Source organism: Gallinula chloropus (assembly GCF_964237585.1).
Source record: "Gallinula chloropus genome assembly, chromosome: 12".
In the NCBI taxonomy this organism is placed as follows: Eukaryota; Metazoa; Chordata; class Aves; order Gruiformes; family Rallidae; genus Gallinula; species Gallinula chloropus.
In genome coordinates this window covers 4177464-4191916 of record NC_140097.1, presented here as the reverse complement: position 1 = coordinate 4191916, position 14453 = coordinate 4177464, and the positions used below count along the sequence as shown (strand labels likewise).

The 14453-nt window shown below is 37.7% G+C and overlaps 1 protein-coding gene across 1 annotated transcript in view; it reads left to right on the top strand.

The window, feature by feature from the left end:
- Positions 1 to 13038, top strand: part of PPP4R2 (protein phosphatase 4 regulatory subunit 2) — a gene marked incomplete at its 5' end in the record, with an annotated part of 30247 nt that extends 17209 nt beyond the window's left edge. Inside the window, 7 exons of the mRNA XM_084269545.1 lie at positions 1410 to 1580; positions 6220 to 6313; positions 7781 to 7818; positions 8270 to 8344; positions 8759 to 8902; positions 9449 to 9717; positions 10639 to 13038. Coding sequence (XP_084125671.1) covers positions 1410 to 1580; positions 6220 to 6313; positions 7781 to 7818; positions 8270 to 8344; positions 8759 to 8902; positions 9449 to 9717; positions 10639 to 10952 — 1105 coding nt within the window. The 3' untranslated portion in view covers positions 10953 to 13038. The remainder of the gene's footprint in view (positions 1 to 1409; positions 1581 to 6219; positions 6314 to 7780; positions 7819 to 8269; positions 8345 to 8758; positions 8903 to 9448; positions 9718 to 10638) is intronic.
- Between the last annotated feature and the right edge of the window lie 1415 nt (positions 13039 to 14453).

Sequence of the window (14453 nt, the reverse complement as noted above, 5' to 3'; positions counted from 1 at the left end):
AGTTTCATGGTTGACTATCTGTAGATAAACCTGAGCTAAGTTTTCCCTCTTTTCATCTCATAATTATGTATTTGAGACAAAGGAGAACATGAATGCAAGAAATAACATGGCACTGTGTTTCTGGTGAAAGCAGGCTATGACTTCATTGGCCTGGGGTTTTATATCTGGTAGTACTGGTGCTTGAGAACAGCACGCAGGATACGACCATCCTCATAGCTCACAGCACAGATAGTTGTATCAGCCTGACAGAAGGTCAGGTGTTACATGAGGGTGAAAACAGTCAGCTAGCACTGTTACCAAAGACTGTGTTTCTTTGAGCAGCACTGAAGGGCTTTCTCTGGCTGTTTAGTTTTTATGCTTGTTTGATATGAGCCTATTCATTCCAAATTGTATGTGTTACAGATAAATGTCACTGATTAACTTTCTCTTGTTGTTATTGGTTTGTTACTTTCCCTGTTTATTTTTCTTCACTAGCATCTCCATCTTGGAGCTGTGAAAGCTCCTGCATCAGCATGAATAGAATATAATTGATAGTAACTGAACTAATATTGCTGCTTTCAAGTTGCTGCTCCCTGTGCTGGTAGGAAATCCACCAGCCAGAGGAGGGCCAGAACTTCTGTGGATGTTGAGTGGGGTGATGGATATAGAAGGGCTTTCTCAGCAGTTTGTCACTGTGTCCATTGTATACAGTGTGAGAGACCTATTTTACAAAAAAAAAAAAAAGGATATATATAATCCTATAAATGATAAAACCTCAGGTTGTAAGGCAGAAGGTAATTTGGAAAGATCTTAATAAATAGATCACTTATTACTAGGGGAATGTTTTTCTGGAGTCAAAGTTGTTTTGCTCAAATACTCATCAGCAAGCACTGTGATATGGAATATATTTGCCTTTTTGAGAAAAAGCTGTACTATTAAATGATGTTAAAGGTGTGTGGTTACTGAGCAGTTAGTTACAAAAGATCTTTCAATAAGATTTTGTAACCGAAGCAGATAATGCTGTGTACAATTGCTGTATGGTTTCCAGACTTTCAACACTTTGTTGTTGTTTGTCTTTCCCCTCCTCTTGTGAGCTGAGTGAGAACTGTAGGTGGTATGTAGACTCACTGGTAAATTCTATACAATGCATGTTTATGTCATGTTCAGGTTTGAATTGTAACTGGATATTGGTCCTTCAAGGAATTGGCTTAACTTGTTAATGGCAATTGATTTGTGTAGCATTCTACTGAAATTATTCAAATAGTTATCATGCTTTAAATTCAGGAAGAAAAATAATGTCAGATCACTTGCCTCAATTATGTTAGGACTGGCATACCAGCCCAAATGTTTTGCAAATATAAAGTTACATTGTGTTTTTCTGTGGTTGTAGGGCTAACTTGTATGTGTCTTAATTCTTGTGTTTTATGCAGTGTTCAGTGGTCTCAGTTTAAAGGCTATTTTATTTTCAAACTGGAGAAAGTGATGGATGATTTCAGAACCTCAGCTCCCGAACCAAGAGGGCCCCCTAATCCAAACGTGGAATATATTCCCTTTGAAGAGATGAAAGAAAGAATCCTGAAAATTGTCACTGGATTTAATGGGTATGTATGTATGACTTGTTCTTGAAAATCAGGAGAACAGGAATATTTTTCCACCTTTAGGCTTGCTAGCTTGTGCTGTCTGTCTGTGGCTGTTCAGTTGGATTCCTCAGACAGGTGAACAGAAGCAAATATATACCTTGGAAATACATTATGGTAGTTTCAGAACTTGCACTTGATTCTGTCTTTGAATGAACATTGTGGCATGTGGCAGTCACTTCAGGGATTTTTACTATGTAGTTAGTTTTTAAGTAGTATAATTTAATGAAGCATAGCATTAGTATGTGCATTTAACAGGTAAAATACGCAGCAAAGTCAGTTTTCTTTCAATGTGGAAGTTTTTGGTGTTTGGTTCTCAATTACTTCGTGGCAGTTTGGTAGCTTTTGAAGAAGTAACACTGTGTTAAATGTTAAACATGACTGGAAGGCAAAGCATACCTGGTTTTGGATTGTTAAATTTTGCCAGAGTCAAATTTATAGATTGAGTAATACTTAGTAATTGAGAGACTTGAAGTATTCAGTCTATCCTTGCAGTGCCTTAGGTTGAAGTATATACCCTTTGCTGGTTTTCTTGTTTGGGCAGTTTTGTGTCCTTGAAAATAAAGCTCTTGGTGGTGGATGTTGGGATATTTTTTTCCTTGTTTTCCCCTTCCTTTTATTTAGTGTATCTATTTTAAATAACTTAAATACTATTTTTGTTGTTTCTAAACTGGATTACATATTTACCATAAGCTGAATCATCCTGCTTGTGGGTGTCAGTGCTTGCTTAAAAGAGACTTTTCCAACATTTTTCTCAGCTTGTCTGAAAATGGGCATGCTATAAAGCTTCCTTTCCTGTTACCCTGAATTTTCAGATTTGGAAGTGCTGCTAAGACATGTTTAGTATTTGATGCAAGATTAATAATTCTTTGCTGTTCCCTACTACCTGGTTTATTTGCAGTTTGTCTCTTAAAAATTGCGTCTCACTTCTACCTCCCACTGCCACTTAAAAGAATGTGAAATTCAGCTTGTTCTCAGCTCCCCAGTATTTATACTGGGTTAGTTCACTGAAGGAATTTAAAAACAAACTTTATCTTTTTTTATGCCTGTGTCTGTCTCTCCCCTGCCTTCCCCAGCTTTTTGTTAATGCTTCACTGCCAACAAGATGCGTTATGCTCTCCCGTGGAGACAGCCAGTGAATGAATGGGCTGCTGTTATCTTCTGTTCCAAAACCTACTAAGCTGCTGGGTGACCAAGTTTGGAGCTTACTCTGGCTGTGCTATTTTGATCTGTTGCTTAACACTTCAGAGAGCTCAGCTTCCTCACACTTTGCAGTGAACCATCCAGTCTTTGAGGAAGCAAACTGCATATGTTAGTTACCCTAAAGAAAACAATACATTAGGATGCTTTAGAATCTAGGATTGCAGAATAGTTCGTTTAGTAAATTCTGTAATTCTAATAGTGAGGATGTGATTTTGAAAGGTAAATCATTTGGAGATGGGTCCAAAAAGTAACACCAGCAGGCCATGGTTTGTGTGATTGGATATGTGCAGGCTTCTTAGAGTTGTGGATGTTATTTCAGGGTACTTGAGTAGAGAAGGGAGCTACTTGATGTGACTTTATTAGGATGTTTTTATTAGTTTTTAAAAGAATGAGGAAGAGAGTTCATTAAAAGGAGCTAAATTTTTTTATACTTCCTTATGACCCCTGTTTTGGGGTCTTTGTAGATGAAGTGTCTTTTAAAGAAATCAAACTAGCTGTTTTAACTTCACTGTGCCTTAACATTGTGCAATACGCATGCAGAGCCAGATTGTCATGCTATCCTCTTTACTTTGTATAAAGAATTGCTTTGGAGTAGGAACTTAAGACTTGCCGTTTTCTTTATCCTTTGTTAGTGATGCAGGAAGTTCCAAGGTAAGTTCCTGGAGATCTCAGATAGAGAAGTTTTCACAGCACAAATAAAATAGACATAATAATAGTGCAAACTTTTATATACTTTTTTGTTACAATTTAATTTTGCTGCAATTCAGTATAGCTGCTGTAAGTAATTTTCCCAGATCCCCCTTGAATCTGGTACCTGCAATGAATTTCTGTTTGTAATTCATTCTGAACTGTAGTGCTGGGAAGTGCAGTTTTGAGAGTGTTCGTATAGAATTTTAAGTGGTTACCTTAAGTAGGCAGATGAGGACTATTCATGCAGCTCATGTACTGAACTAATTAAATTTCTAAGCATTAACGATCAATTCCCATGCTCTTATATTGGTGTTCATATATGAATTTACACCGATTTAAATTACTTTTATTTGAAAATAGCGTGGTTAAACTATTTGAAAATAATAGTTTTAAAGAAAAGAGTTCATAAGGTGAAGTTAACTTTGGGTTTTGCCAGCTAGAAAGTCGTACAAATGTTGAACAAATGACATGCAGAGCAGGTAATAATATGACTCGTGGTGCCATCTGCTGCTGAGTGAACGAAGTTCAGTCTATTATGGAAAATTTTGGAGGGAAATGAACTGGTTTTAGCTTTTGTTTAAAACTTTTATAGCAGAAAGTAAAATGGGAAGGCATCTTTGGGGGTTAGTTGCAGGCTGCACACTTTTTGAGTGTACTTACTCCCCAAGTAGCCAGAACTGTTTTGAGGATCATAAAATACTTTGTCTTGGCACTCCAGGTGTCCAGTTAGGTACAGCTAAATAAAAATTAGTCAGACAATGATTCTCCAGGATGCTCTATAAATTTGGCTGATGAAAAATAAACTGTGGAAAAGTTAATGGATCAAATAAATTCTGCCTTGTGTTTGAGTTAGAGTTGGGAAAGTGTTTAAGAGGGCGCTACACAGAAGCTGAGCATCATAAAAAATTTGGGTGTCAGAACAATTAGTGGTTGACCAGAAGTTGCACAGCAGCACTAGTTGATAGGAAGGAAGCTTTGGGGAAATTAGTGATGAAAGAATTGTTGTCAGGCTTAAGAGCCTTTGTGTACAAAGCTGAATTAAAAGGAACACTTGTTCCTGATTTGTTCTGGTTTGTACTTCCAAACTTTGGGGATGGGGGAGGAGGTACTAGGGAGGTGAAATGTGCTTTGCTTCTGAGCCAAACCCTTGTTCCTGCTGCTTTGCTTGCTTTTAAGCAGTAAGATGTCAAAACAAACGTTTTAAAAATACTGTTATCTGGTAGCATTACTTTTAAAAAGTGCTTAGTGTAGTTACTCTCCACAGCTGATTGATGGAGCTAATCTTCACCATCTTTCTATTCTTAGAAGACAAGAGAAGTTAGTGCAGTGTAATGCGAGGGAAGGCGTCAGCTAACAGGGTAAATGTGAAATACCCTGTGTTTTCAGGTAGCTGATGGAACTAGGGCTAAGGGTGGTTGTGTTGTAGCCTACCTCCTTCCTGTTTTCCAGCTGAGGATTACAGCTTCCTCAGTAATGTAATACACAGACAATTCTGAAAACCCTAATTAAGTTGTTGATACTTCCTCACTCTTTCTGATTACTGCATTTAAAGTGAAGTGTCATGTAGTATTATAAATCATAGCCATGCTTACCTGCTTTTGATGAACTAGGACCTGTTTTTTTAAGATGTGGCTTTTTAGCTGGTGATCTAACTTTGAGGTAATGTACTGTGTCAGCTAATGAGATAGGCTTAAGATGCTGTGTACTGAGTTCTTTTAAAAAAATTAAAAACTAAATTTTAACAAAACCTCTCAGTGTAGGGATATATATGCACATATGTATGTAAGTCTGTACTGATCTTGCTTTGGATTTGGTGCATGAGTCATATTCCCAATCAAGGAAGGATTCTTAAATATCATATCAAACGTTGCTCTTGAACATTTTGAAAATGTTAATGGCTTCAGCTTCAAATACTTAACTCTAAAAGCACACAATTATTTTATTGCAGTAGCTTTTAAGTATTTTACTGTTTTGTCAATATCACAGAAGTTGTTGTTAAAATGTGACACTGGATTTGCAGTGAAGGTGTGTGACATCTCAGGTAACTGGCACAACTGTGTGAGGTATTGCTTATCTGAAAGGTCAGTTCCTCATTTAAGCAGGGATTGAGTGCCAGATCGTCAGAAAACAATGTGTGAATGTGATGCTTATGGATTTATATATCTTACTCTGATTTTAATTATATTTACTGAGCTGTTCCTTGATAGATAACTATACTGAGCAGTTTTAGCAAAAGAGAGTCTTTGTAACAGCTGAAGTATAACGGTTCTATTAATGCCAATATTTGGTGCTTTTCTGTAAAAACATTTTGTAAAACATGAAATAAACTAAAGCTGAGAATTTTTTAGCCTCAGTGTGTATGACTCAAATTTCTTTTAAATCGCTTACCATTTCTGTTCTATATATTTGAATAATAAATGCAGCCTTAATTGATTTAACCGTTGATGATCTCATTTCATTGTTGTAATGAATTGAGTTGTGGGGTGATGAAATGAGGAGTCTATGTAAGAGTTCCGTGGTGGTGGTAAGCACAAGAGAGTGTTTTATCTCTGTGTGTGAGTTACTGTCTTGTATTGCTAATGGTAACAGATTTCAGGAGTGTTTTCTTTCTGCCTTCTCAGTAAGGGGGAGAAAACAAGAACATTGATGCTTCCTAGCAGTCGTACTCATTAAAAGAAAATTAAATTGTTATAAATCTATTTTATTGCAGCATCCCCTTCACTATTCAGCGACTCTGTGAGTTGCTGACAGACCCGAGGAGGAATTACACGGGAACAGACAAATTTCTAAGAGGTGTGGAAAAGGTATGTATTTTTCTGAGGGAGAAGGGTCTTTAGGGTCCCTTCCAACTCAAACAAGTTCTGTGATTGTGAGCTACCATTTAAATAACTTCTGAATTGCCTCTGGTTTCATTGTTGCTCATAGTCTATAAGCCATATACATGGCTTATAGCTGCTCTGAGTGTATGAGTTGATTTTCTACTTTTTTAACAGTATAAAGCAGTTGTAAAATAACTGATTTAAGACCAAAAAGTTGATTCCTAATCACTGTGCAGTACCAAACTAGTTTGTAGAGGGTGTAATGTCACTTTTTATATTGATTCCTATCTAGAAATAATCAGCTGAAATAACTTGAATTTTTGGATCAGGCGTTTTTGTACACATTTGGGTTTAGATTAGATCTATTAGGTGAGGAAGGGAGGCACCTTTCCCCCAGTGTTTTGTTTCAGTATATAAATCCTCTTATGTAGAGCACTGTGCCTTCATAAAAGCATACAGATGTAATTTACTGCTGTTTCATTGCTTAGGTCAATGTGGGATCTTTCAAAAGTAGGTAACAGGCTTTCAGGATGTGATTCCATGTAAGATTTTCTTGATGGTTAAATTGGCTTGAGGTTTCTACTTAGACTGGTTGGAGAAAGGTTAACTTGTACATGGGTTGGTTTTCACTCTTACAGTGGCTGTAATCAGGTGTGTTTTTGCAAGTTAAGATGGACAGGAATAAACGATGAGACAGGGATTTCAGAAAGCAGTTTCTTAGAGAAAACTGAGATTTGTGAAAGTACACATCAGGTTTTATGGAGACCCCTTGTTAAAGTTCATCTAGAATAATTTAGCTGCCCCTGTGATAAAATCCTCCCTCTACATATAACTGGGATGAGTATTGATTTGAAGAGAAATTTACTAATTTTTTTAGGCTGGGTTTCTAGTTGTTAAAATTCATGTAGTTTGCTATGCCATTTGGGGGGGAGGGTTGCCAAGCAAAACATACTGAATTAATTGTTGTTTCTGCTCTTTGTTTTTGTGGGGCCAGAATAATTCAATGTGTTAAAGATGGCTCTGCCCAAAGTGGGTAGTAGTGCTTGTACATTTCTGAATGCAGGACTCCTGTATAAATCAACCAGTAAGAGAAGATACAGTAATTGAGAAGTTTTTCAGCAGGATTCAGAAGTATTTTTGGCATACTTCACTTCCCAGCCAGACTTCAGTAAGGAATTCCAAACACTTGGGCTTGAGGCTTAATAATGCTGGTCTCACTATGACCGTAACCTGATTAGGGAAAACACTGACTTTGAGTGCATTTATGGCCTGACCATTTAAAGAGGGAGCAGAGATACTTCATGTATCTGTCTGTCATCTATTGGTTGCTTTCAACCCAAGCTTCTGCAGAGATACTTCAAAAGATAAAAGGAAAAACCTGCAATACTGAGTTTTGTGGTGTTGTCAGGAGCTGAAGTTTGTTTCTGAACTCTTGATTTGTTTGTGTTACAGAATGTCATGGTTGTCAGCTGTGTATATCCATCTTCAGAGTAAGTATAATCTTTTTATTGAAACATAAGACTTGTGTCAATAGAGGGTGTAGAGTGTCTCTAATATATTTCTCTTGACCATGGTGGTTGTACCCAAAAGACACATGTATCCAGGAGAGTTCAGGTCTCATTATCAGTAGTTAATTCCACAGTAGCAGCAGTAGTCTGCAGGTGTTACATGTCGTAATCACAGCTTTGGAATGGGATCTGTGGTGCCCTGCAGTATTAACCTCAAACACTGAGCTGTTGCTGTGTGCCACAGCTGGTGGTGGATCCCCTTGATAACAGCAGTGCTGTGAGTTCATATCCTAGTCTGTTCCTCTAGTGTTGTGTAGAGAGAGAACCCCTTGAGGACTGGCTGTGGGGGACTCTCTTAGTTGGGAGGAAGAATCCTGTGCAAACCAGTTTAATTTGTTTTTTTATTAATCATATCTTTTTTTTTTTTTGTTAGGAAAAATAATTCCAATAGTTTAAATCGGATGAATGGTGTTATGTTCCCAGGAAATTCGCCAGGGTACTCTGACAGGTAAGCTTAGTTTTGGGAGTTTATGTTTTCTGGGTAACAGCAATGTAGTTCTGGAAACAGCTGGTGCAGTTCCTTTATTCTTCATTACTGACTCCATTCTCAAAAATGGGATGTGGTATGGACTACTGGGGGAAGGAGGGAAGAATGAGTGTGAGTATACATACTGTGTGCTCTGTTTGGTTATCTTTTTGTAACTTCATTACTCAGAACTCTTTTGTTATTTTAAAGTCTTGATGATGGTTTGCCTGTTGTAGGCAAGGAAATTGTTATTCAATATAAAATAGCAAAATATATGTAGTATACTGTACCTCATGTGTTTTATTAATCTTTTAAAATGAGACTATAGCTCCTTTCTGCCTTTTTGGAACAAATTGCTTTACTAAAAGAATGGGTTAATTTCTTATATTTTTAAAGATCTAATGTAAATGGTCCTGGAACTCCCAGACCAGTAAATCGACCGAAGGTTTCTTTGTCAACTCCCATGACAACAAACGGTTTGCCGGACAACACAGAGCATAAAGAATCAAGCTTGCAGCAAGCAGAAGATAAAAAACACAGGTTTGTGAGGAGCAGTGTTATTTTGAGTTTTTATTGTTCTCTTTTTTTTTTCTTTTCCCCCACTTCTACTTAAATATTGTAAAAGAGAATGGTCACCGGAGGTGGCATAATTAAGTCTTAACATACAGCATCAGGATTTGACATTGACTTAACTACTGTTTATCTAGACTACTAGCTCAGATTTCCACAGTTGCAGGAACATATCTGGTAAGTTTATGGGATGTATAATAAAAATCCCGAGTGAATAATAGACATCAGAAATTCATTGCTCTTGTGTTTGTGTCAGGATGTTATGCTATACCCAGATGTGGTATTTCATAGGTGCTTGCCATGAATTCTGACTGTAGGAACTATATGTTTGGGACCCACCAGAGTAGCCCAATCACACTGTTTTCATCACCAATCCGGTGAAGAAATGGTGGCTTTAAGATTTTGTTACATAGTAGGTGAAGTGGGTCTATTGTGATCTCTTGAGGAGTGTATCTACTCCTAAGTGTGACAAGATACAGAATGCTTATCTTCAATAAAAACTTTTGTTGTTTATAGTGAATCACCAGCATCTGAATCAGAAGGTGCTCAGAGCAGCCCGGTTAAAAATAAGCACTCTGAAGATGATCCTGCAGAAGCAGAAGGACACGAGGTAAAAAGACTTAAATTTGACAAGGAAGGGGAAGCCAGAGATGCACCTAACCAAACTGCCTCCAGTGAAGCTTCTTTAGGCATGGGGGAAGAGAAAGAACCATCCTCTACATCTCAGGATAAAGAAAAAGAAGCTACTTGTGCCAGACAGCGCTGTACAGAGGAAGAGGAGGAAGGTATTTCACATTTCTGTGTGGGTTGTGGGCTTTTTCTCTTAGAATTTTCTTTGCTGGAGGCCACTGTGGTTGGGATTGCTGAATGTATCCGGCTCTGCATAAAGATGAACTACTTGTTGATACTTCAGTTTCACATTATTTAGCAATTCTTTTCATTCTTCCTTTCTCTTTGTCATGCATCTCTAATTAAAAATTTATAAAAAGGTACTTAGAATCTTAGGCAGTAAGTTACATGAGGGTGGTAATTTTACACCAAGAATTTGAGAATCCCTGTTGTAGGGTACCATCAGATGTTCTTATCCCTTCTCTGGATGGGGGAAGGGTCATATCTATGATTGTCTTCATGTCCATATTTTAGTAAGTTACTGAAGTTGCCTTCTTTCTGCAGTCTCTTCAGATCCTTTTCGAACAGTGAAAATTGCCTTGCTCTAATAAGGGGCAGGGCCTGCCTTAAGAAAATATAATTGCAATTAAGAGACTGACCTAGACTTTACATATTCTCTAAAGTTTCCTTTTGATACTTACATTTTATGGCTTATGTATTTGTGTAAATGCTCCTGTGGATCATAGTGGATGTATGCTTGAAACAGTAATGTTTTCAACACTGTTGAAAGACAGTTTCTGAAGGCAAAAGAAGGAAAGGGGGGGAAGGAAGAAACAGTTACTTGTTAGACTGTGTATTTATCTGCTGAATCTTCACTAGGTCCTTTTCATACCAAAAAGACTTTATTTGATGGTATAGCAGGAGAGTCTGGCTATCCTGAGGAAGCTGTCTAATACTTAGAGCTTCAAATAAAATGGGGTTTGTCAGTTTTTCCTGTCCTTGGCTGTGCTGTAGAAGTGTTGTTACTGTAGAAAGTAGCGGGATGAAGGTGTTTCAAAATGCCTTAGTAAGTAATACTGTGCTTTCACTGTTCCTAGAGTCCTTCATGTCTCCCAGAAATATTGGTCCAGACAGAAAAGATCAAGAAAAAGACACTGAATCCTCAACTGTGAATGAAGAGACCTCTGAGGAGAACAATCAAATGGAGGAGTCCGATCAGTCTCAAGCAGAGAAGGATTTACACTCGGATGACAGTGAAATTAGTGGATCTGCCAGTAGTGGAGCTGACTGCAGTGAAACTGAAGAGTTAGGGCCCTACGCTAGTGAAACTCCAGAGATGTCATCAGAGACCCCTATGGAAAACAGCGATGAAGCCACAGAAGCTGCAGATGAACCTATGGAGCAAGACTAATTTAAACACACTTAGATGCAGTATTTTCCATAAGGCTCCGGTTTTACACTGTATAAATAATTTTATGTAATAAAGTGGACCTTTAGTTTTACAAAAAAATAAAAAGCAGCAGGTTGTAAAATAAACTTCTCCATGGATTGAACCTTGAAAGAGTTGTACATGATAAGAACTGTGAATACCAGCTCCTTCAGGTCCTGCTTACCGCTGAACTTTCATTTGGTCAAATCAGTGGTTTGTGTATAGTTTTTTTTATTTAGAATAAAAGTTTTTAAACTGGAAGGTAATTATAATTTTGACAACTTTTTTGGAGATTACCACACCTAGTTGTATGTAAGCAAGAAAGCTTTTTGTCTTGTCTTTTTCTGACAGCTGTGGCAGTTAACTTCATATTTTGGTTACAGTTTCAACATTTGACATGTGAAATATGGGGTTTCATGCTGGTTTCCAGATTTTTATTTGAATACACACAGAACACTTCGGTTGTGTGTGTAAACTGTGTTACATTTCACACACATATATGCAGGCATGCACACGGATGTGTACCCTCACTGTTCTAAGGGGGAAAATGGTATATTTTTCTGTTTCTGTAAAAGATAAATACAGCAAATACTTTTTTCTATAGGAAAAGACTGAGTCCACCTCTCAAGGCGCTTTGTTTTGCCTCTGGAAAACAAAACAAATGAAATCTGGCCCATATGAAACCCTGGAAATACTAACATTGTTGAAAACACCAGAGTAAACACATTCCAAGAGAACTGTTCGGATTACAACACTTTTCTATACTTCTGAGGTGCCTGAGTGAAAGGATTTCATTTATTTATGAGAAAATGTGCTTTATGTTGAGAACGTTGTAATCAAAACATTAGCTTAAACTTTTGTAGAAGAAATGTTTGAAAAAAAATATGTTAAGAAAATACCTAGGATGAAATGAACAGGTACTTGCCTTTTTGAGTGCTTCTTGGAGCATTGTGAATATTGTAGAGAAGTCTCAGAATTATTCAAAGGGTATGCAAATGGCATCGGTATGGTCACACCACTGTCTTGGAAGAATTAATATATATATACGACCGTAGTATGTACCTGAGCTAAACGACTAAAAGGTTTAGGGGTGCATAGAAATCACCACGATTTGTATAACATTTTGGAAGTGAACTAAATATTTTTGAACATGCTACTTTGACAGCCAGTGTTACATTTTTTTCAAACCAGCTCAAAGCACAAACTACTGCTTTAAACTCTCGATATTTTCCAGTTCCCATATTTAAAGACATGCAAGCTGCAACCTCCCGGTCACAATTACTGGCTGCCAAATTTATACCTGTTTCTTCAACTGTACCTTTTTGATATTTAGAATTTTTAAATTTCTGTAAAGTAGATTTTTGTAGATTGTAATGAGTGCTCACTGCCATTGTGAAACGGTATATAATTGTATAATTTCTGTGTGTAAACTGAATGCTTGGGCTTTCAATACAGTATTCATATAAAGCAATAAATATTAATGTTATGAAATAACTGAGTACATTTTTATCAGAATTGTCCCTCTTCGGTTTTAAGTTCAACATACCTGAAGTACAAAAATGACCTCTAAAAATGCATGCTGATAGGTTCTTGTACGACATGGTATGCTTTGTATCATTTTGGGGAAACCTAGGTTGTGATTAATAGCAGAATGATTTGGCTCAGTTGAAATATTTATTGAAGTTCTTTCTTGCTGATGTTACCTATCAAGTTCTAAGCAGACAGGATTCAGGGAGATGCTTGCAAAAAAAATTTTTTAAAAAAAAATTCCTATTGATTGAAATCCCCTTCTAGAAGGAAAACTGTACTTAGACTCATTTTCATTGTGCTTAAGGGTTGGATGTGTATTATAAAAGGACTGAACCAAATTGTTGAAATTAGGAAAGTTTAAAAATATAGCGACATCTTACACTTCTCTTTGTTTTTGTGTTTGGTTTGGTCTTTCTTCCTGTGGGAATATTTTGCCAATGAGAACAAAATTTTAAAATTTCTAAGTTTAGAGATTTCTGAAATTTTCTTTAGACTGTTTATTTGTGAAGATCTTGTCAATAAACTTGTTCTTTAAGCACCTGTGACCTTCTGATACGTTTGTTTTAGCAGCAGTAGTGCCACTGTTGTAAAGACATGAAGAACTTTGACGTATGGATCTATTTATATATCAGCAACATAGTTTTTCTAATGGGTGGTAAAAATGGAAACAATGCTTTAACATCACAATATGCATCTTAAACATTAAATACATGCCTGCCTTCCTAAAGACTGCATTTACAGTTGGAGAAAGTGCATTTAAAACTCCAAACCTCCGCATGTCAAAGCAGTCACATTGTCAGAGGCATCACACACCTCCAGGTATAGAGGCAGCAGCTTTGTGGTGTGGGTGTAGCGCCGAATCTATTTTCATAACTTGTATTTATTTAAATCTGGATGCTGTGAGTCCTGTAATTACGCACGCCAAGAGTGTGATCCCATACACAGCTATTCAGGCAGAAGGGGAAGTGCGTGCTCAAACCCCAGAAAACGAGGGCATGGGCGTATTTCCTACTAAAAACCAACAAAGAGTATTTTATGGGGCTAGAATATGACTAGGAGATGTAATGGGGTTTATTCCTCAGCACGAGGTGAAGGTCAGCCCTTAATTCTGCTCTTGATAGTAAATGTAGGAAGTGCTGTCTCAGGAAAGTTGATTGAAAGATGCTGTGTCAGCCTTGGCTTTTCAACCTTGGGGGCTACTTTCATGCTTGCTCTGTGCTTTCCGGTAACAGAAAGTGTGTTGGGTGTTAGAGTTACCAGTATGTTAAATGTTCACAGATGTCTTTGGGGTCAGTTGAGGAAGAAGTTGCTGGAATTTGGGGTTAATATCCATGCTGGAGCTCCCACTGGGCGCAGTGGCCAGGCTACTGGTGCCATCAGGCCTTTGCTGCAAAACATTGGGTCCTTGTCCAGCCTGCAGAGCTTGGGATGGCAGCTCTGGGGCTGTGTCCTGGCCTGCAGCTCTCTGAGGCAGAGCGAAGTTTCGGGTAAGGATTACTGCTGCTTTTTGTGTTGCTAACCAGGCCCAGGACAAATTTAGATTTATTTTTTAAAGCCTCTTGGGTCTACTGCTGGCTTGAACAAAGTGAATTTTTTCTTTTTCACTGAACAAAAAAAAAGGCCTTCAGGTTTCCAAGGCTAAGGCACCTCTACCCACAGCACTGAGTTTCTACTGCCTTTCTTTCAACATTTGAGCAGGAAATAGTCCTAGCTGGAAAAGTACATTGGAATTTATTTCAGTGTATGCCTAGCCTATGGGATGCAGGAAACAGGCTGAAAAATGCTGCTGCTGCTTCGGTCTGCGAGAAACTTTGTATGTGTGGTGTTTTCTTAACTCGAGCAGTTCACTGAAAAGCTGCATCGTGACTCCAGCAAGATGGTTCTGGGTCTGGTACAAAAGAATCGAGCTTTTATTTTTAGCTTCTTTGTTAATTGTAGGGAGGGTGGTGGTGG